A 23616-nucleotide genomic window follows, 5' to 3' on the forward strand; every position below is an offset into this window, starting at 1 on the left:
TGGCATTGTGTGTGTGAAAAGAAAAGAATTTTATTTCGTGTCTCATCCTGGTTGGCTTGCCCACAAGCAGAAGAAAATCAGTTCAATTTGTTGGGTGGTGACGCGCGGTCAATTATGTGGCATTGTGTGTGAAAAGAAAAGAATTTTATTTCGTGTCTCATCCTGGTTGGCTTGCCCACAAGCAGAAGAAAATCAGTTCAATTTGTTGGGTGGTGACGCGCGGTCAATTATGTGGCATGTGTGTGAAAAGAAAAGAATTTTATTTCGTGTCTCATCCTGGTTGGCTTGCCCACAAGCAGAAGAAAATCAGTTCAATTTGTTGGGTGGTGACGCGCGGTCAATTATGTGGCATTGTGTGTGAAAAGAAAAGAATTTTATTTCGTGTCTCATCCTGGTTGGCTTGCCCACAAGCAGAAGAAAATCAGTTCAATTTGTTGGGTGGTGACGCGTGGTCAATTATGTGGCATTGTGTGTGTGAAAAGAAAAGAATTTTATTTCGTGTTTCATCCTGGTTAAGCCCACAAGCAGAAGAAAATCAGTTCAATTTGTTGGGTGGTGACGCGCGGTCAATTATGTGGCATTGTGTGTGAAAAGAAAAGAATTTTATTTCGTGTTTCATCCTGATTGGCTTGCTCAAGTCCTTCCTACATCATCGTTGATCGGGAGGCACGACGTCGTGTGAATTGTTGCATTAAAATAAGTTTAAGTCCTTCCTATATCATCAATGTCGTCTGGGTAATCGTGATGAAAATTACATTTATTCAGTATTTAAATACCTGTGCGCGAGTGTTTTGGTGTGCTAATAAGAAAGACCTTCCCATAGCATCGTTGCTCGGAAGGCTCGCCGACGGGTGTTATGAAAGTCCTCCCCATAGCATCGTAGCTCGGGAGGCATCGAAAAGCCAATACCTTATCCTACTAACCCAAAAAAATAATCACGTGATGCTTGAAGGAGATGCTGTGGATTCAACGGTCTCAAGCGGTATCAACAAGTATATAGCGAAAAACTATGTGCTTGATGAGTCTGCAACTTCAACTATCGGACTAACATTCCTCCCTTTTGTTGAACTGCAGGCTTCTTGGGAGGGCGCCGGTATTGACTAATAAAGTCGGGGTCTTCAGGGGTTAAACAGTGAACGGATGGTTGGCTCCCACTGATCATTTTTGATTCATTGTTTAACTTCAGCTGATCTGTCAATAACGGAGTAGCAGCTCATTGGCAGTCAACCATGCTCATGCTCATGCTCATGCTCAAAAAGTCGCCTGCAGGAGTCCACTAATGGTCTTTGGGATACCGTGCTAGCCATCTTGTCGCGCAAGATAAGCTACAGGTAAGACAAAACAGTGTACACTTTAAAATGTTTGATCACTAATGGATCGTAAAACCATTTTTAGGCCTTTACTCGGGAGATCCTCACCACAACACCACCAGCCGCGCTCGGATCGAGGCAAACGACGTTTTAACCCCTTGATCGTCCGCGAACTGGCCCGTTGGGCTATGGATTCCCGATTTACCTGGTGAGTAGTTTAGGTTCGTTACAGCACCAAGGTTTAAGGTGTGTAGTTTAGGTTCGTTACAGCACCAATGATTATGCCATCTTGCAACTCTCATCCCTTTTCACGAAGGTGGGATTCTCCATCCACACTTCTTTAGGGGAGAGTGGCTAAGATCACACAAAAACACACACTAATCCTATTAACAAATTAAAACCAACAGACGGCTAATTTTATCAGATCACGGTGTTCTAATTACTTTATTCTTTCAACTAATAATTCTCTTTTATTTTTCTTTCCAGGTGCTCTCAACGTTTCGGAATGACTGCTGGGATATCGTGGTAATCCAGACCGGCTGACTTGGTCCAGGGAAGATGGGACAACGCCACAATGAACCCCTAGCACCCAAGTCGGTGCCGATCTTGGCCACCGATTTCCTCAGCATCTCCTACTAAGTTTAAGTTCTAGAATTGAGAAAATTTAAAAAGAAATTAGTTAAAATAAAACTTTTGGGTCGGGGCTTTCCCCTATTTGGTAGCTTGTCCTCTATTAAAAAAGCAACAAGACTTTTCAGGAACCTATCACCTACCAGGGATGACGTCACTTGTCATATGGCTGGGTCATGGGTGAATCACAGGTGAAATGGTTGATTCAGGATCGCCTCACAGGACTTACTTATTGCCTAAGTTCTTGGCTTCATCCAACACGTAAGATTTGACTAGATTCAGGTGCAAATGTCTCTAGAGATGACGTCACATCAACAGTCTGGGTCATCGACAAAATGTGGGTTCAATCAGGTACAAAAATCACAAATAATTTTCAACTGCCGGCGGTCTCTAATCACCCGCGCGGAGCAGACTGACGACCTGCTCGGGGTCGTTATTTAATTATCCCTAACACTTCGGCTGGAGCTACTCAATTTTGTCGAACTCGACGATCGACACCGCTGCTGCTGTGCAGAAAATACGGCTTTTTCACTCCTCCTTTCTGTCTATTGTGTGTGCTGGAAGATCTGTGTGTTGTGTTGTCAATCAATTTCATCGTCAAGTCCGAACACAAAAGGGACGAGACGGAATAAATAACAATAAATGCTGCTGCGTTGGCTGTCGAGTATCACACATAGGAACATTACAATTATGTACAAGCAGCATAGATTTGTTAAAAGTCGCTGCTGACCAAAATCCACGAGTAGAATCGTGCCGAAAACGATTTTGGAAAGCGCGCAAGATCCTCTTTCCAACAGGACCGTTAAGGAACCGCGGATTTGTGTGCTTTTCACATAGTTTTGTACCGGGGTAGGTGGACAGTGACCAACCGAGCTTACTCGGATTCCTGCCACCTCCCGTTGGAAAATCCTTTGATTTTTCTGCTTGACTTCACCAACCTTGATCACTTTTCGGATTTGAGCTGGGAGCCAGATGAAAGTTATGGCTTCGCACAGCGTAGAGCATGACTCGGACCGGGTAGTCCCAGGGTCGGCAAACTACTAGGTGATTCAAGGGAGGATCGGTTACAACAGAAAAACACGGAAGGATTTCCACTTTTCATCAACACTTTATTTGGGGTTTTGTTCGTGTGGGTGTGGGTGTTTAAAGTGTGGGTTTTTCAGGGGCTAACATACCGTGATCCGCTCAGCTGATGGTTCGCCTCCGGCGATTGCGGGCCGGCAGAGGAGTTCGTCCAACCTCCACTCTGCGGCGGGAACTGCCCCAAGGGGGGGGGGGGTTTGTTGCTGACGGATGCGGCGGCCCTTTGTTCTTGGCTGCGAGTCTGGTCTTCGGCGCCAGATGCAGCGTGGTTCGCTGGCCTACTTGGGCGGCGTCGGTTCTTCCGGCTTCCGTGCCGGGATGATGGACAACCAGCGGGCGTTGCTGGTTCCGGTGGGCAGGCGTCTTCCCTCATTGGCTGATCGGCAGCCCCAGAGTCCACTGAAGCGGGCGTGCCGAGAGGGGACCCTCCTTTGCGGTTAAGGCCAGCGGCCTGAGGGTGGTCGTCCTTGACGATGATGGCGCGGGGAGGCTCCAGACGACGGGGGTGGTCCTATTACGGATTAGACGTGGGAAGCTACCAGCACGGGATTTACGCAACCCAGGCCGACCAATCCGAGATGGACGAGCTGCTCGCGGAAACCTCCTGGTTCCGCCGATGGGAAGGGCGATTGACGACCCTTCGCGGGAGCACGACTTGTCCACTCGGACGCCTGTTTGGAAGAGAGCGATTTTCCCCAAATCGACTTCCCTCAATTGTTTTCCCAAGTCCATTTTTCCCACCATTTCCTTTGTGACGTATTCAAATGTGCCCGCAGGAAACTGGTGGACATCAGCCTCGCTTACACTGATACGCTTCGCCCCATCAAAACTGTTGTAGTGTGGTGTTAGTGGTATGAAATGCTGAGGCGAAGCTTCAATTAACCAGAATTGTAACCAACGGTTACAACCAACCAGGCAACTTTTTTTAGCACTCTATTTTCTAGTTGGTTTGCATGTTGGATCGAATGTTGAATGACAATCTGTTTAAAATTTTATCATAATGCAAGATACAGGTAGCGCGGCCCTGATAAGGCTGCCTACCGAAAAAGAGGATCGCGAATGGCAAGAAGATTGGAAATCCGGAGCAAACGGCAGAAGCCTATTAAAAAGCAGATCACCGATTGGCGACTCGGTTCTTGGAACTGCAGATCCCTGAACTTTTGGGTTTCCAGTTCGCATTGGCGAATGAGTTGCAACCTCGCAACTTCGATGTTGTGGCACTGCAGGAGGTGTGCTTGGAGGAGGAGCAGGTGCTCGACTGGCCAGGTCGGCAGACCGATTCCGTTTTTTCTGAGCGGCGGCAAGGACAAGAAGCTGGGTACCGGCTTTGTGCGGGGCAAGATGCAGGATCGCGTGTTCGGCTTCACGGCGATCAGCGAGCGGATGTGCAAGTTGAGGATAAGAGGCCGTTTCTTCAACTACAGCATAATCAACGTGCACTGCCCCCACGAGGAAAAGTCCGATGATGAAAAGGAAGCATTCTACGCGACGCTGGAGGAGGTGTATGACGGCTGTCCGCGGCAGGATGTGAAAGTCATCATTGGGGATTTGAACGCTCGGTTTGGGAGGGAGGAAATGTATCGGCCGACAATAGGCCCAGAAAGCCTGCACTCGGTCACGAACGACAACGGCCAACGCTGCATTGACTTTGCAGCCTCCCGAGGAATGGTGGTCAGGAGCACCTACTTCCCTCGCAAGGACATCCACAAAGCCACCTGGACATCACCTGACCAACGGACGAAAACGCAAATCGACCACGTCCTGATCGACGGCCGATTCTTCTCGGACGTAACGCACGTGCGCACCTTTCGCGGTGCGAATATTGACTCGGACCACTACTTAGTTGGAGTTGACATGCGCTCAAAGCTGTCGACGGTGTTTAACCAACGCCGGAGCCGGCGGCCCCTCCGTTCAACACCGCGTGTCTTCAGAACGGAGAAGTGGCCCACAGGTACGCGCAGCAGCTGGAAGCGAATCTGCCAGGTGAGGAGGAACTTGGCGCAGCCTCGCTCGAAGATGGTTGGAGTCGCATACGCTCAGCCATCGGCAGTGCAGCGGAAGCCACACTGGGTAGTGCGATCCGAGTCAGCCGAAACGATTGGTACGACGACGAGTGCCAACGGATTACCGCCGAGAAGAAGGCAGCTTACGACAGGAAGCTGCACAAGGCGACGAGAGGGAACGTGGAACGATGCAGGCAGGCTCGGAATCGGCAGGTCGCGGTCTTCAAGCTCAAAAAGCGCCAGCAGGAAGACCGGGATTGCACAGAAATGGAGCAGCTATTCCGAGCTAACGAGTCGCGGAAGTTTTACGAGAAGGTGAACCGGTCCGCAAAGGCTTCGTGCCGCGAGCCGATGTATGCAGGGACAACGAGGGGAACTTGATCGTGAACAAAAGCGAGGTGTTGGACAGGTGGAAGCAGTACTTCAACGAGCACCTTAACGGCGATGAAGCGGACGGAGACGGCGTTGGAGTCAACCTTGAGCGCCCGCAGCTGATGAACAGTTCCCGGCGCCTGATCTAGAAACGGTGAAGAGGGAGATCAGGAAGCTGAAGAACAACAGAGCTGCCGGCAAGGATCGGTTACCCGGTGAGCTCTTCAAATATGGAGGAGAGAAACTGGCGAGGGCGCTTCACTGTGTGATCACCAAGATCTGGGAGGAGGAGAAGCTACCGGAGGAGTGGATGGATGGTGTCGTGTGCCTTATCTACAAAAAGGGCGATAAGCTGGACTGCGGCAACTACCGCGGCATCACGCTTATCAACGCGGCCTACAAAATCCTCTCCCAGATCCTCTGCCGTCAGCTGTCATACCATGCAAGGAGGTTCGTGGGCCCTACCAAGCGGGCTTTACTGGCGCGCGCGCCACCACGGACCAAATATTTTGTCTCCGACAGATCCTCGAGAAATGTCGTGAGTACAACGTGCCCACACATCACTTCTTTATCGACTTCAAGGCGGCCTATGATACAGTCGACCGCGAGCAGCTATGGCAGATTATGCACGAGAACGGGTTTCCGCCTAAACTGACTCGACTGATCAAGGCTACCTTGGATGGTGTGATGTGTCACGTGCGTGTTTCGGGGGATTTAGCGGAACCCTTTGGATCACGCCGAGGGCTGCGGCAAGGTGATGGCCTATCCTGTGCGCTATTTAACATCGTCCTTGAGGGCATTATTCGAAGGGCGGGCATTGACACGAGTGGCACGATCATGAACAGGTCCTACCAGCTGCTTGCTTTTGCCGATGACATCGACATTGTGGCAAGAAACCTGGAGACGGTGAAGGATGTCTACCCGACTGAAGGTACAAGCAAGGCGTGTAGGACTTGGCATGAATACGACGAAGACGAAGTACATGAGAGGAAGGGGTTCGAAGGACGTTGGCCCCCCATGTCTCACCCCTCTAGCTGTGGATGATGATGAGTTGGAGGAGGTGAGCGAGTTCGTGTACTTGGGATCGCTGGTAACCGCCGACAACGACACCAGCAAAGAGATCCGGACTCGTATTTTTGCCGGGAATCGTGCGTACTTCGGATTACGGAAGACTCTCACATCAGATCGAGTGCAACGCCGCACGAAGCTGACGATGTACAAAACACTGATTAGACCGGTAGTCCTCTATGGCCACGAGACTTGGACGATGCGGCAGGAGGACGAACGAGCCCTTGGAGTTTTCGAACGGAAGGTGCTACGAACGATCTACGGTGGAGTGCAGGTGTCTGACGGAGTGTGGCGAAGACGCATGAACCACGAACTGCACGCGTTTCTTGAAGAACCGACCATCGCCACCCAGGCGAAGATCGGGAGGCTCAGGTGGGCCGGCCATGTCGCCCGAATGGACGAGAGCCAGCCTGTCAGACTGCTTTTGACCGCGCTGAACCAGCTGGCGGAACAGGCAGAAGAGCAGGGAAACCGCGCGCACGGTGGGGAGATCAAGTGAATGGTGATATCCGGAAGATCTGTAACCTGGGAAATTGGAGAGTAGCAGCTCAAGATCGAGAAAGATGGAAGCGTCTTCTTGCTACAGCACGCGTACCTGGTGCGATATGCTGATTGGTATGTATGTATGCAAGATACAGTACAATTATAATATCCAATATCATATTGGACCGATCTGGCCACATTGGGACCGGTTCCAGGTTCTCGGTGGAACCTGGAATATCCCCATTCCAGAGTATTTTCAAGAATTTTATTAGAGTGGCAATATGGGTATCAAATTTCAGCATTTTCTAAATCAAGCTCATTGATGACGATAAAAACCAATTTGGACATATCTGGCCATTTTGGGACAGGTTCCAGGTTCTCCGGTGGAACCCGGAATATCCCAACTACGGAGTATTTTCAAGAAATTTATTAGAGTGGCAATATGGGTATCAAATTTCAGCATTTTCAAAATCAGGCTCATTGATGACGCTGAAAACCATTTTGGACATATCTGGCCACTTTGGGACCGGTTCCAGGTTCTCCGGTGAAACCCGGAATATCCCAACTACGGAGTATTTTCAAGAAATTTATTAGAGTGGCAATATGGGTATCAAATTTCAGCATTTTCAAAATCAGGCTCATTGATGACGCTGAAATCCATTTTGGACATATCTGGCCACTTTGGGACCGGTTCCAGGTTCTCCGGTGGAACCCGGAATATCCCCAATTCTAGAGTATTTTCATGAATTTTATTGGAGTGGCAATATGGGTATCAAAATTCAGCATTTTCAAAATCAAGCTCATTGATGACGATAAAAACCAATTTGGACATATCTGGCCATTTTGGGACCGGTTCCAGGTTCTCCGGTGGAACCCGGAATATCCCAACTACGGAGTATTTTCAAGAAATTTATTAGAGTGGCAATATGGGTATCAAATTTCAGCATTTTCAAAATCAGGCTCATTGATGACGCTGAAAACCATTTTGGACATATCTGGCCACTTTGGGACCGGTTCCAGGTTCTCCGGTGAAACCCGGAATATCCCAACTACGGAGTATTTTCAAGAAATTTATTAGAGCGGCAATATGGGTATCAAAATTCAGCATTTTCAAAATCATTCTCATTGATGCTGAAAACCATTTTGGACATATCTGGCCACTTTGGGACCGGTTCCAGGTTCTCCGGTAGAACCCGGAATATCCCCAATTCTAGAGTATTTTCATGAATTTTATTGGAGTGGCAATATGGGTATCAAAATTCAGCATTTTTCAGGCTCATTGATGACGCTGAAAACCATTTTGGACATATCAGGCCACTTTGGTTCCAGGTTCTCCGGTGGAACTCGGAATATCCCCAATTCTAGAGTATTTTCAAGAATTTTATTGATTGGCAATATTGGTATCAAAATTCAGCAATTTTAAATCAAGCTCATTGATTAAAATCAAGGTCATTTATAACGCTAGAAACTATTCTGGACATATCTGGCCATTTTGGGACCGGTTCCAGGTTCTCCGGTGGAACCGGTGAAACCCGGAATATCCCAACTACGGAGATTTATTAGAGTGGCAATATGGGTATCAAATTCCAGCATTTTCAAAATCAGGCTCATGACGCTGAAAACCATTTTGGACATATCTGGCCATTTTGGGACCGGTTCCAGGTTCTCCGAACCCGGAATATCCCCAATTCTAGAGTATTTTTATGAATTTTATTGGAGTGGCAATATGGGTATCAAAATTCAGCATTTTCAAAATCAAGCTCATTGATGACGCTTAAAACCAATTTGGACATATATGGCCACTTTGGGACCAGTTTTCTCCGAAACCCGGAATATCCCAACTACGGAGTATTTTCAAGAAATTTAATAGAGTGGCAATATTTCAGCATTGTCAAAATCAAGCTCATTGATGACGCTGAAAACATTTTGGACATATCTGGTCACTTTGGGACCGGTTCCATTCTCGGTGGAATATCCCCAATTCTACAGTATTTTCAAGAATTTTATTGGATTGGCAATATTGGTATCAAAATTCAGCAATTTTAAATCAAGCTCATTGATTAAAATCAAGGTCATTTATAACGCTAGAAACTATTCTGGACATATCTGGCCATTTTGGGACCGGTTCCAGGTTCTCCGGTGGAACCGGAATATCAAACTACGGAGTATTTTCAAGAAATTTAGTGGCAATATGGGTATCAAATTTCAGCATTTTCAAAATCAGGCTCATTGATGACGCTGAAAACCATTTTGGACATATCTGGTTCTGTTCTCCGGTGAAACCCGGAATATCCTCAACTCCTGAGCAATTTTATTGATTGGCAATATGGGTATCAACATTCAACAATTTTAAATCAAGCTCATTGATTAAAATCAAGGTCATTGATAACGCTAGAAACTATTTTGGACATATCTGGCCATTTTGGGACCGGTTCTATGTTCTGGGGAACCTGAACAACCCCAATTACGGAGCTTTTCCTAGATTTTTATTGAATGGCAATATGGGTATCAAAATTCTGCATTTTCAAAATAAAGTTTTTGTTGACACTCGAATTATTTTTGGAATTATTTGAAAATGCTAAATTTTGTTACCCGTATTTCCACTCCAATAAAATTCTTGAAAATGCACTGTAATTGGGGATATTCCGTTCCACGGAGAACCTAGAACCGGTACCAAGATGGCCAGATATGTTCAAAATTGGTTTTAGCGTCATCAATGAGCTTGATTTTGAAAATGCTGAAATTTGATACCCATATTGCCAATCCAATAAAATTCTTGAAAAAACTCTGGAATTGGGGATGTTCCGGGTTCCACCGGAGAATCTGGAACCGGTCCTAAGTGGCCAGATATGTCCAAAATGAATTTTAGCGTCATCAATGAGCTTGATTATGAAAATGCTGAATTTTGATACCCATATTGCCAATCTATTGAATTTCTTGAAAATACTCCGTAGTTGGGATATTCCTGGTTTCACTGGAGAACCTGGAACCGGTCCCAAAGTGGCCAGATATGTCTAAAATGGTTTTCAGCGTCATCAATAAGCTTGATTTTGAAAATGCTGAAATTAATACCCATATTTCCACTCTAAAAAAAATCTTGAAAATACTCTGGAATTGGGGATATTCCGGGTTCCACCGGAGAACCTGGAACCGGTCCAAAAGTGGCCAGATATGTCCAAAATGGTTTTCAGCGTCATCAATGAGCTTGATTTTGAAAATGCTGAATTTTGATACCCATATTGCCAATCTAATAAATTTCTTGAAAATACTCCGTAGTTGGGATATGCTGGGTTCCACCGGAGAACCTGGAACCGGTCCCAAAGTGGCCAGATATGTCCAAAATGGTTTTTAGCGTCATCAATGAGCTTGATTTTAAAAATGCTGAATTTTGATACCCATATTGCCAATCCAATAAAATTCTTGAAAATACTCTGGAATTGGGGATGTTCCGGGTTCCACCGTAGAATCTGGAACCGGTCCCAAAGTGGCCAGATATGTCCAAAATGAATTTAAGTGTCATCAATGAGCTTGATTATGAAAATGCTGAATTTTGATACCCATATTGCCACTCTAATAAATTTCTTGAAAATACTCCGTAGTTGGGATATTCCTGGTTTCACTGGAGAACCTGGAACCGGTCCCAAAATGGCCAGATATGTCCAAAATGGTTTTCAGCGTCATCAATAAGCTTGATTTTGAAAATGCTGAAATTTATACCCATATTTCCACTCTAAAAAAATCTTGAAAATACTCTGGAATTGGGGATATTCCGGGTTCCACCGGAGAACCTGGAATTGGTCCAAAAGTGGCCAGATATGTCCAAAATGGTTTTAAGCGTCATCAATGAGCTTGATTTTGAAAATGCTGAATTTTGATACCCATATTGCCACTCTAATAAATTTCTTGAAAATACTCCGTAGTTGGGATATTCCGGGTTCCACCGGAGAACCTGGAACCGGTCCAAAAGTGGCCAGATATGTCCAAAATGGTTTTTAGCGTCATCAATGAGCTTGATTTTGAAAATGCTGAATTTTGATACCCATATTGCCAATCTAATAAATTTCTTGAAAATACTCCGTAGTTGGGATATTCCGGGTTCCACCGGAGAACCTGGAACCGGTCCAAAAGTGACCAGATATGTCCAAAATGGTTTTTAGCGTCATCAATGAGCTTGATTTTGAAAATGCTGAATTTTGATACCCATATTGCCAATCTAATAAATTTCTTGAAAATACTCCGTAGTTGGGATATTCCGGGTTCCACCGGAGAACCTGGAACCGGTCCAAAAGTGGCCAGATATGTCCAAAATGGTTTTTAGCGTCATCAATGAGCTTGATTTTGAAAATGCAATGAGCTTGATTTTGAAAATACAGAGCAGGTAAGGAGTTTATATTGGGCTTGTAGAGCTCGATGCGTCTCTGGCGTCAACCCGCTGAACCACTTCCGCCAGTGGAAGTGAACAACTGTCCCACTCCGATGCTTCAAACAGCGGTCGTCGATCTGGGCGACGGCAGCAATCGACCTGTGACGTGTCGCATCCCTTTGGACAGCGGATCACAGATAAACTTTATTTCTACCTCGATGACTGATCGTTTTAAACTAAAAAGAGTTCCCGCAAACGTCCCGATCTGCGGCATCGGAGGTCAGACGACGAATACCAGGGAGTCGACAACCGTTCAGCTCAGTCCCGATACAGCGGATTCACGGTGGACGTGGAGTGCCTGGTCGTCCCGAAGGTAACTTGAAAGATTCCGTCGTCACCGGTCAATACCTCCGATTGGCCGATTCCAAATGGATTTCAGCTGGCTGACCCTAAGTTCCACATCCCAGATCGCATTGACATGCTCGTCGGTGCCTCCCTGTACTTCCGCTTACTGAAACGAGGTTTCGTTCCCATGTGGGACAATTACCGGAACTGCGAGAGACTCACCTGGGTTGGGTATCGTCGGAGGAGCTGGAGAATCTGTCACTGGTCAGCAGTTTGCGCCCACTGCGGTGCTGCAGGCCACACATCTACAGCAAGCGACCACTCTAGAAAAAGCTTCTGCTGGGCCTTCCCCAGCCCGGGGGGAGGATGTTGAAGCCTCAACCCGTCGATAAGATCAGCAACACTGGACAACGCGGTTTGACAGGTTTGCCCTGTGATGTTTGCGCGCAACGGCACCCGTTGCTGCGATCGAGAAGGTGAAGAAAGCGCGCGAAAAGAGGAACGACAACCAGTCTTTTTTCACCAGTTAGAACGGAAACATCTCGCACTTTAATTCTAATAAATTAAGTTTAGTTAGTGTAAAGAAGCTTGTTTCCTTCGCCCACGGGCGCGTCCACCAGTCTACAGTTCACCGAAAGTGTCCACCGTTGCTTTCAGCTCCGGCACACCAAGATTTGGTTGATGCCATCTTCGCCGTTTTCGTGGGGCCGAGTCTGGCCCGAACACTCATTGCTAACTGATAGAAAAGTTTTAACTTTAAATTCGACTTTATAATTTCATTAATTTGTCGTTCTCGTGTAACCGTGTACGCCTAAGTCCAAAAGTAAACAAAAGTTTAGGTGATTCCGGTGGTTAGTCGGTGGTGGTCCACGACGATCAAAACCGAACGCGACCGCAGCCAGGAGTTGGACGCGGAAACCTTTGAAGGAGGAAGGTTGGGGAATTAGGGGAAAAATGGTTTTCAAAAAGGTAAGGCCAGCTTCCTGCAGGACCTACAGTTGTTTCACGATCAAAATGGGTAAGAAAGAAGCTTGGGTGTTTGGTGGAGTTTGTGATTGATTTTGCTTGTTTTTGTAGGACGCCGTTTATGCGGTTGTCGATGATCGGAGGTCGAGATGTGGATTTGCACCGGTTGTATTCGGTGGTGGTGGTCTGGGGTGGGTAGACGAGATTGAAGTTGAAGCAGATTTAATTTTTTTTTGAACAAGTACGATGAAGTTAATTAAACGGTGAGGAAAAGGATCCGAAAAGGGAAACGACGAGAAGCGGCATAATCGGTGGTGGTCAGCGCGGATGTTGCACTCGGTGCCGGCGGTTTACGACCATCAGCAGCATTATGTGCCGGAAGTGATGTCCTGAGGGTCCGCAGTCCATTTTTCGCTGCGGGACATGTTTGACGAGTATTACCTAACATCCGTTAGAACAGTTTGCACCAGTTCTGGAGGACCGTCTGTACGCAAGCCGCAGGTCCTGGAGCTGTCGTACTCGGAGTACTTCCAGAAGTTGGAGCGGGATCCGACGAACCTGATCAAGAACAACTAACTGGAATACCGAAGAAGTCACCGGTGAATATTGAGAATGTGTTCAGTGTCTAGCCAATTTCATTTCGATTCAAACTGTTTCAGTAACTCCCGCCCGCAAACGCTCCTCTCGTGACGGCGCAGCTTCGGGCGGATGACTGGGGTCTTCGGACGTGAGCGGTAGCGTAAGACCGTAAGAATCGGTACAGCTTGGACGCGGAAGTTTTTCAACCATAAGCAGAAGCGTTAAATGCAAAAAAACGAAACCATACCTACTGTTTTAATATTAAAATACTGAGATAATGCATGGTAGTATCAAAACTTTCCAACTTTCAAATTAAAAAGTTCGAACTTTCAACGAATATTCACCAACGCGAACCTTTAATCCAACGAACGATCTTTTTAAATTTACAGCATTTTTTTGTGTGTAAGCGAAAAATTTGTCTTAACTTTTCCTTAAAAAGTTTGCCAAACATGTGTAATGATCAAACAAACTACACTCAACCCCGGTGGTTGGTCACTTTTTGTGTGTCCCGTTGGTTGGTCAAAGTCCAAGGATCTGACACGCATGCGGTTTCTGAAGTCCTCAGAGGCGCTGTCAATATTGTTTACGCGTGGTTTTTGAAAAGGTCGTTTGAAATAAATACATAAATTTTGTTCCCAAATAATGGTTTTTTATCTTTTGCGTATATTTGCGAGATAATTTCAATTATTAATTATTATTTTTTTCAATTTTCTACATTATACAAAAAAACTAAACTAAAAATCTTAATATCTTCAGTTACCTTGAAATAAAATTAAATTAGTTTGAACCTTCCTGATCGTTGGTTTAAAATGAATGGAATACTTATTAAATTTCAGTCAAACAAACTTTAAACTAGCTGTCACTGAACACCACAGTGCTGATATGCCAACATTAGGTGCTTGACGGAATTAAATGCAGTTCCCTAGTTGTCCCCTGAGATTAAATATATAAAAACTTGTATTAAACCATAGAATAGAGAAAGATAGAATTGCCACTCATTGACTGATGCCAGCGGCGAAACGGGGAACTATAACACCCTGCGCATAATACTGTCAAGAATGTGGAGAACTGGTTGGCACATATATATTATTTATTAAAAATGTAAAATGATTTTAAAAAACATGGAAAACAAATCAAAACAATTATGAAAATTCAAGATAAGTGCATCCCTTAACTAGGATATTAAGTTTTAAATAAGATTGAATGATTTTTATTTCGCATCAGCATCTTTTTTTTCTAAATGTCAAGATTATGCCAAGTAAGTTGACACCCGTTTTCACTTCTCCAAGACATCTGTTTTGTCATGTTGACATTTCGCTGTCGCTGTCAAACCAAGTGAAGAATCGGAAGAGGAAATGACTATTTTGCCGTTCGGAGTGAAGAAAAGTGGTCGTGGTGTTCCAGCAAAGACTCCGCACTCCAACTTAAACCGCAATTTGCGCCTAATCCTAACGTTCTACCGCCTTCACTAGTCTCGTCTTTTCATCCGGCTTCCAAGCACCATTTCACATTTTTGATTGCCAACTGAACGTCAACAAGCCTTTTTCCATCTGTCACTGTCAAACAAAACGCACCCTCCAGAATGCACAGGGCAGTTCCATCAAAGTGCACAGTGCGCATTTCGACTGAAGTTCCCCGTTTCGAGCAGTGGTGGCGCTGTCGGCAGAGTCGCTTGACGTTTACAAGGGGGAATCGGCAAGTGGCAATTCTACCTATCTCTATTCTATGATTAAACTTAAAAAAGTTTTTATTTTTGTTATTTATTTTCGATGCGCATACGACATTTTCAAAAGCAACGCGCCAAAAACTTGGTTTGATTTTGACTTCACTTTCTTTATATGTGGATGACAGTCGTGATGTAGCCGTGTCAAAGTCAAACTAAAAGTGACGAACTATCACTTTTACACGGCGCTCACGCACGCTATCAAAACAAACGTTTGGTAGTGTGTGAACTCCGTGTAAAAGGTGTCAAACTAAAACGTGAACCCGTTCGTTTGACAACAGTTGGTGTCAAACCATCGGGGTTTGAATGTATTTGTTTCATTGCGGAGCGTTTTTTTTGTGTCTTATCGTTTGTTTGTGATAATCTATATGTCCTTGAGCAATTTTCTACAAAAACCGGAAATGGATTTTATTTGTATTTTTTTATTTGGCTCAAACTTTGTGGAGGCCTTCCCTATGACCAAAGAAGCTATTTTGTGTCATTGGTTCACCCATACAAGTCTCCATACAATTTTGGCTGGTGTCCATACAAAAATGGTATGTAAATATTCAAACAGCTGTAACTTTGGAGCGAATTTTCTGATCAATTTGGTGTTTTCGGCAAAGTTGTAAGTATTGCTGAGGACTATTGAGAAAAAATAGGTACACGGAAAAAATTGCAGATTTTTTAATCAATTTTTTCACTAAAACGCAATTTCCCAAAATACGTATTTTTTCTATTTTTGAGATTTTTTGATATGTTTTAGGGGACAAAAATCCGCAACTTTTGAGCCATAGAAAAACATGGTCAAAAAATCTGCCGCCGAGTTATGATTTTTTGAAAAAATAGTGATTTTTGGAAAAAATCAAAATTTCATGCAAAAACAAATTTGACGATATTTTTTCAATGCAAAATTGGATTTGCAATCGAAAAGTACTTAACAGATTTTTTGATAAAGGGCTCCGTTTTCATGATATAGTGACCGAAAGTTTGATTTGAGCGAAATATTTGCAGTTTTTCGATTTTTAAAGGTTGTGACCATGAGTGACCATTTCTAAAAAATATTGTTTTGAAAAGTTCAGAAAATTTACTATAAAATTGTCTAAGAGACATTGAAGATTTGACCTCGGGTTGCTGAGATAGAACCGCTTTAAGAAAAAGAAACACGAAAATTGAAGTTTTCTAAATCTCCCCGAGCAGACGGAAATAACGTGGGAATAACATTTTTTGATATTTGAAAATACTAAGCCAATAACGTTATAAGTTATTTATAACAAGATTTGTTATTCGTCGTTATGATTTTTTTTGTTATTGGATTGTTATTGTAATAACAGACTAATAACATTTCCAGTTATTTTTCGAACAAATCTTTGTTATTATTTTTTTGTTATTTTAACAACTAATCCGATCATCCCAATAACAGTTGGAGTTATTCTTCCATAACAAAAAACCCGCACAGACGGTAATAACTAAATTCATGCCATTTCAATAACAAATACTGTTAAAATAACAGAAAGTGTTATGGAATATTCTTGCAAAATCCATTTTTGCATAAGAGTTCAATAACAGTTTATGTTATCATAACAAAATTTGTTATCGGTCTGATATTGATTGAAAGCCAGAACAACTTGGGAATAACATTTTTTGTTATGGATGAATACCTCAAACTGTTATTCTTTATGTAAACTAATGTCAAAAACATAAACAATGACTTTTAAACCCCGCCGTTTGACATGCATGATTTTTAAAACCCGCCAAACATATCGCAGCAGACTGGGGGTTGCTGGGGGAAATCGGAAAATCCCTGTCAAAATTTTTGTGTTTTCTTTAGGAACGGTGGTGTTTTTCGGGGTTCGGACCAGATTAAACCGGAGAAATGTGGAAAAGTTATATTATGAATCCTGATCTCCAAAATGTCCATTGAATGGCATAAATTCAAATAATGGATTTTGTGGTTCCGGATCGGATGATGGAAAGAAAATTAATCCAATTAATCAGCGGAACCATATGAGCGGAGCGAAATGAAAAAAAATGTTCGTCAAAATGTTCGAAGCAGAAGACTAATTTTGTGTACTCTGTTATTGATGTGTAATTTTCAAATTTGCAATTTAAATAAATATGTTTTTTGTTTTGGAGGGAGGATGTTCACGAATACGTTTAAATTCGAAATTGTATCAAATTGGATAAGCCATATTTTTTATTTGTCGAAAGTTCGGAAAGTTTTTAAATTTGAAATTAATAAAGGTTTGAAATAAAAAAATTTAAGAAAAAGAGAACATTGTTTATTTTTATTTTTAACTAAAATGTTATTAGTCTGTTATTACAATAACAATCCAATAACAAAAAAATCATAACGGCGAATAACAAATCTTGTTATAAATAACATAAAATGTTATTGGCCTAGTATTTTCAAATATCAAAAAATGTTATTCCCAAGTTATTTCCGTCTGCTCGGGAATTTTATTCCAAACCCGAACAGACGGTAATAACTAAATTCATGCCATTTCAATAACAAATACTGTTAAAATAACAGAAAGTGTTATGGAATATTCTTGCAAAATCCATTTTTGCATAAGAGTTCAATAACAGTTTATGTTATCATAACAAAATTTGTTATCGGTCTGATATTGATTGAAAGCCAGAACAACTTGGGAATAACATCTTTTGTTATGGAAGAATACCTCAAACTGTTATTGGGATGATCGGATTAGTTGTTAAAATAATTAAAAATAATAACAAAGATTTGTTCGAAGAATAACTTAAAATGTTATTACTCTGTTACTACAATAACAATCCAATAAAAAAATCATAACGGCGAATAACAAATTTTGTTATAAATAACATAAAATGTTATTGGCCTAGTATTTTCAAATATCAAAAAATGATATTCCCAAGTTATTTTCGTCTGCTCGGGAAGTTTTTTTTTGCTTTCAACCAATATCAGACCAATAACATATTTTATTATAATAACATAAACTGTTATTCAACTCTTATGCAAAAATTGATTTTGCAAGAATATCCCACTTTTTGTTATTTTAACAGTATTTGTTATTGGAATGGCATGAATTTTGTTATTACCGTCTGATTGTCACCAAAACAACCCATTATTTTTATGTCGATATCTCAGCAACTAATGGTCCGATTTTCAATGTTAAATCATGAAACATTCGTAATTTTTCGATTTCGAAAAAATATTTTGAATTTTTTAAATCAAGACTAACATTTTAAAAGGGCCAAATATTGAATATTACGCTCATTTAAAATGCTAGTCTTGATTTAAAAATTTTCAAAATATTTTTTTCGAAAAGATCGGAAAATTTCAATCGGAATGTTTCATGTTTTTACATTGAAAATCGGACCATTAGTTGCTGAGATATCGACATTAGAAAATGGTGGGTTGTTTTGGTGAGACTTAGAAAACTTCAATTTTCCTGTTTCTTTTTCTTAAAGCGGTTCTATCTCCGCAATCCAAGGTCCAATCTTCAATGTCTCTTGGACAATTTTATAGCAAATTTTCAGAACTTTTCAGATTATTTTTTTTTTTAGAAATGGTCACTCACTCACTCATGGTCACTATTTTTAAAAATCGAAAACTGCAAATATTTCGCTAAAACCAAACTTTCGGTGGCTTTATCTTGAAAACGGAGTCCTTTATCAAAAAATCTGTTAAGTAGTTTTCAATTGCAAATTCAATTTTGCATTAAAAAATAACGTCAAATTAGTTTTTGCATGAAACTTCGATTTTTCCACAAATCAAATATGGCTCAAAAGTAGCAGATGTTGTCCCCTAAAACTTATCAAAAAGTCTCTAAAATCAAAAAAATACGTATTTTGAGAAATTGAGTTTCAGTGAAAAAAAAGTTGATTAAAAAATCTGCAATTTTTTCCGTGTACCTATTTTTCTCAATAGTCCTTAACAATACCTACAACTTTGCCGAAGACATCAAATTGATCAGAAAATTCACTCAACAGTTACAGCTGTTTGAATATTTACATACCATTTTGTATGGACAGCAGCCAAAATTGTATGGAGACTTGTATGGGAGAACCAATGACGCAAAATAGCTTCTTTGGTCATAGGAAGCCTCCACAAAGTTTGAGCCAAAAAAAATGCAAAAGTAAAAATGATCGAATTTCGTAGAGAGTTGCTGCCTTTTAGGTAGAAAATACAATTTATTTTATTATTCTAGAAAATGAAGTCTGTTAACAACGATCATCAAAGAATCAAACGTAACATACAAAAGAAACGAAAAAATAAGTCAGAAAACAGAAATCCATTGCTTGAACAACCTCACGATCTCCAAAAGAGTTGTCAGATAAAAACTATGTATGTCAGTTTTAAAGCTCTGAATTGGCAGGTTAGTTTCAATTGAGATTACTTGGAATCTACATGTTTGTACTGTACATTACTTTTATTGAACTCGGTCGTTGAAAACGACATCATCTAGGCTCGAACTTGTGTGTAAACAATGTTGCTCTAAAAAATGCGTTGCATACCATCTTGAATCAAAGAAATTAGAGTGTGCAGTATAAGCTTGGCGGCGCTACCGTCGCGGCTGAGAATACCTGACTTAACATGGAATATGGAATGGCTCAAAAATTTCGACAGAAAATAAATGTTTACCTCGTTAACATATAAAATTCACTTCAGCATACGGTCCATGTTCGCATAAATGTCCCATATACATTTTCAGCAAGTTGAGCAAACGGGCTTGGAAGTTTGAAAAGGGTTTCCCATGAATTTCAATTACACAAAGATTTCATTGAAAAATCATTCAACAGGGATCTAACCCATGCTCTTGTTAATGCTCTTGTTGATTTACATTGAATATTTTCCTAATTTAATGGGACTCGATATGTGAACATTTTCTTCATGGTTCATCAAAGTGTTCGCATACCAGCTCGATCGCAGCAAGCTACCAAGGTAACCACCTACAGTGAGTCATGTCCGTACCCCCGTACGGAAAATGTTATAAAGTACATAAATTCGCCATTTGCAAAACTTTTTCTGTGTCACAAAATATTTTACTGAAAAAGTCAAAAAGAGGTCAAATAATTGTCCTTTGTAAAGTAAATCTGATCGATTTAAGTGAATTTATTTATGATGTTGTTTCTGTGTCAAATACTAGTACCTCTAGCCAGTTTGTGACAACTTTGAACTTCTGATAACTGTGTTTAGTTATTTTATATTAAGAATTGGTTTAAATTTAGTTTTTAAGTAAAACTTATCAAAACATAAGTTTATAAACAACTATTTTTATAAAATTGCTATTTTATGTTGTAAGAGTCTCTATTTAACAAGTTTTAACAATATTTGTTCGAAATATACATTGTTTCATCATTGACATTCGACCAAAAATACTGTTTCGGAACAATACCGTTAGATTGTCGGACCATCCTCGAATGGTTTGTGGTCGGAGAGGAAAAAAACCCACCTCTTGCAATTTAAAGCATCAATTTCGTCCACTACAGCCCGATTACGAGTCCCTAGTCTGAAATTTGAAATTTTCAAATTCCCCAAGCAAAACATTCTGTCCCAGGACGGTACAAAAATTCTCAGTACGGAAAGTGAAAATTTCAAATTTCAGACTAGGGACTCGTAATCGGGCTGTAGTGGACGAAATTGGATGCTTTAAATTGCAAGAGGTGGTTTTTTTTGTCCTCTATCTGACCACCACAAAATTTCCCTCCGAGGGGTTAAACCGGTTCCGGGACAATCCGGATTGTTTAACGGTATTGTTCCGAAACAGTATTTTTGGTCGAAAAATGTCAATAAAAAGATGAAAACAATGTATATTTCGAACAAATATTGTTAAAACTTGTTAAATAGAGACTCTTACAACATAAAATAGCAATTTTATAAAAATAGTTGTTTATAAACTAATATTTTGATAAGTTTTACATAAAAAAACTAATTTTAATCCAATTTTTAATATAAACTAACTTAACAAAGTTATCAAAAGTTCAAAGTTGTCACAAACTGGCTAGAGGTACTAGTATTTGACACAGAAACAACATTTCATAAATGAATTCACTTAAATCGATCAGATTTTGTACTTTTATTAGGGTACGGACAATTATTTGACCTCTTTATTTTACTTTTTCAGTAAACTATTTTTGTATTTTTAAAAAAGTTTTTGCAAATCCAATGACAGTGTCTTAAAGAGGACATTCTGCCGCGTCGATTGATGTATAAAACATGGCACTTTAGTCGAATTTTATGTACTTTTATATCACAAACATTTTCCGTACATAACAAATATTTGACCTAATGTTTGAAAATTTTAAAAGGAACAAATTAATCTGTTGTGAGATTTCATTCCTTTGTGGACCACCAATCAGTGAGGAACTCGATATTAGCACCTGAAAAGTGCTAAAAGTGCCAAAATGCCTCACGGCAAGAAAAGAGGCGGTCCTCACCAGCAGGATCGGCAGATATGAAGAAACTAAAGAATGCCGAAATGCTACCGAATGCTTTAACTAAAACTACTTAATTACTATACATTAAAATAAAAACTACCCGAGCAGACGGCAATAACTTAGGAAGGTCAGTTTTTGATATTGTGAGAAGATCAAAATCCGTTTTGTTTTGTTTTGTTTTGTTTGGAGGGAAAAGCCCGTTTGAGTGGATCGCCAACCGATGGGTCCTTCTCAAATAGGCACAAAACCTCTTTTTTTATTGCCAACAGATTTACAGTCCAAATGACAAAAAAGCTTTTACATAATTACTTAAACTAACCTATTAAGCTAACGAAAATTACATACAATATAAATAAATAAATAAATAAATAAGCTACAAGTGTAAACCTAAACTAGAGGGTTAAGGGGTCGGGGATTTTCTTCTCGGAGAAACGTCAAGAATTGAAGTTTTGAACAGGACGAGACAAATTAAAATCGAAAGACGAGGGGATTGGGATGATCGGATTAGTTGTTAAAATAACAAATTTCCATAACAAAGATTTGTTCGAAAAATAACTCAAATTGTTATTGCTCTGTTATTGCAATAACATACCCGATCAGAAAATTACATCTTACGTTAAACTTGTCATGTTGCCAAAAACATGAAGATGACATGTTTCCAGAACGCTTGACTTAAGAGATGTAGAAACATAAAATGTAACATGAGTTACTCTACGAAACATCAAAAATATCAAACCAAGTTGTCATTTTGAACTTAAAAATATCATGTCATGGTACCGAAAAATATCATCCAGGAACATGAAATAATCATGGCCAATTCTGCTTTTTCCTGAAAAAATTGTGCGAAAAAATATCATCCAGAAACATAAAAAATCAAGACAGGTTCAGGTTTTTGCCTGAAAAAAACTGTTCGTAAAAATGTCATCCAGAATCATTAATGTATCATGAAAAGTTGTGATTTGTGAAGAAATCTTACAAATCCATATTTCGCAACTTCCCATGATACATTTTTATTTTCAGATGGTATCTTTCGACAGAAAACTTAAAAGGGCTTATTTTTAAGCAAAAGTCCATCGCACTATCTGAACTGAGTACACCCTTACCAAAAACATGATTTTCTGAGTTCAATATTTCACTTTTCATACGATTTTTTGAGTTCAACCCATATAACCATTTTTAAGCTTGTAGTACCTGAACTCAAAAAAATCGTATGAAAAGTGAGATATTGAACTCAGAAAACCATTATTTTTAGTAAGGGTGTTAACCCAGTACACTGTTTACAAAAATAGTCAGAAAGAGAGAGAGAGAGAGAGAGAGAGAGAGAGAGAGAGCGTGCGCGCACAGTGAAAACGACTGTGAAAAAACATTGCGTATAAATTGAATTAATTATCAACATTGATATTTAAATCGAATCGATTTATATATTGAGTTTTTCCCATTAATATTCATTTTATATTAATTTCACAAAACTCAGTTACAATGTGCATTTTTTAAGGGACACCAGTCTTATCTATTTTTTGAAAGTTTTGTTAATAACTTTCAATCAATCAGTTATTAAAATGATGCACACAGAAAAAAAGTTGAATTTTGGAATGTTGAAAATTTGGTATGTTGAAAATTACCTCTTTTTTTGACTTATATTACATAAAAAATGTTGAAAAATGTGAACCTGATGAATATTTATAAAAAACTGATGAAAATTCATCATTTTCTGTGGTAAAACTAATCATTTATTTTGCCACAAAATCTGTCACCATTCCCTGATGAATATTACCATCATTTTTTTCTGTGTACTGAAAGTCAACAATATTTTTAAATGTAAAAAATATTTGAAGAGATTTATTAAATATTTAAATAAAATTTTCACTTTATTTGATATTGCAAGTAATATAGATCATCAGTTTTTCAATGTAATATAAACAACTTTTTGTTGGCAAAAGTTACATTGACTTTAACATAATCTACTTCTAAAAAAAAACTATTTATAAACATAAAAACGATTCATGTCCAAATTCTTTAAAACACTGAAATAATAAAAGCAAATCAAATATTGAAGAAAGGTGATGTTCTTTCTTCAGTTTAGTTATTTGCTCAAAACCAAAATCTTTCTTTGAATTAAACAGTTTCTTAAAGTACTCCTCATATCAGTTAAGGACAATTACTATACCAATATAATACTGCAACAACGTGAAATTTAAAAAAAAATCTCTTTACGAGAGCGTCTTTTAAAAATATTGAAACAATAATTCGCACAAAATATTCTGGTGACTTCCCAGAAAAAGATTATCGAGG

General features: G+C 40.4%; 1 protein-coding gene across 1 annotated transcript; it reads left to right on the forward strand.

The window, feature by feature from the left end:
• Nucleotides 1-3499: 3499 nt before the first annotated feature.
• LOC119770038 lies at nucleotides 3500-5547 on the forward strand. Its single transcript, XM_038264146.1, has 4 exons — nucleotides 3500-3648; nucleotides 4250-4694; nucleotides 4919-5379; nucleotides 5436-5547. The coding sequence occupies exons 1-4, from the start codon at nucleotides 3500-3502 to the stop codon at nucleotides 5545-5547; spliced, it is 1167 nt and encodes a 388-aa protein (XP_038120074.1).
• The last annotated feature ends 18069 nt before the right edge of the window (nucleotides 5548-23616 follow it).

Source organism: Culex quinquefasciatus, chromosome 1, assembly GCF_015732765.1.
Source record: "Culex quinquefasciatus strain JHB chromosome 1, VPISU_Cqui_1.0_pri_paternal, whole genome shotgun sequence".
Taxonomy (NCBI): Eukaryota; Metazoa; Arthropoda; class Insecta; order Diptera; family Culicidae; genus Culex; species Culex quinquefasciatus.

Coding starts and splice junctions, on each gene's coding strand:
- LOC119770038 (XM_038264146.1), top strand. CDS start 3,500: ATGGCGCGGGGAGGCTCCAGACGACGGGGGTGGTCCTATTACGGATTA. Junction 4,695..4,918: donor CAGCCTCCCGAGGAATGGTG/GTCAGGAGCACC, acceptor CCAACGCCGGAG/CCGGCGGCCCCTCCGTTCAA. Junction 5,380..5,435: donor GCTTCGTGCCGCGAGCCGAT/GTATGCAGGGAC, acceptor GGTGTTGGACAG/GTGGAAGCAGTACTTCAACG.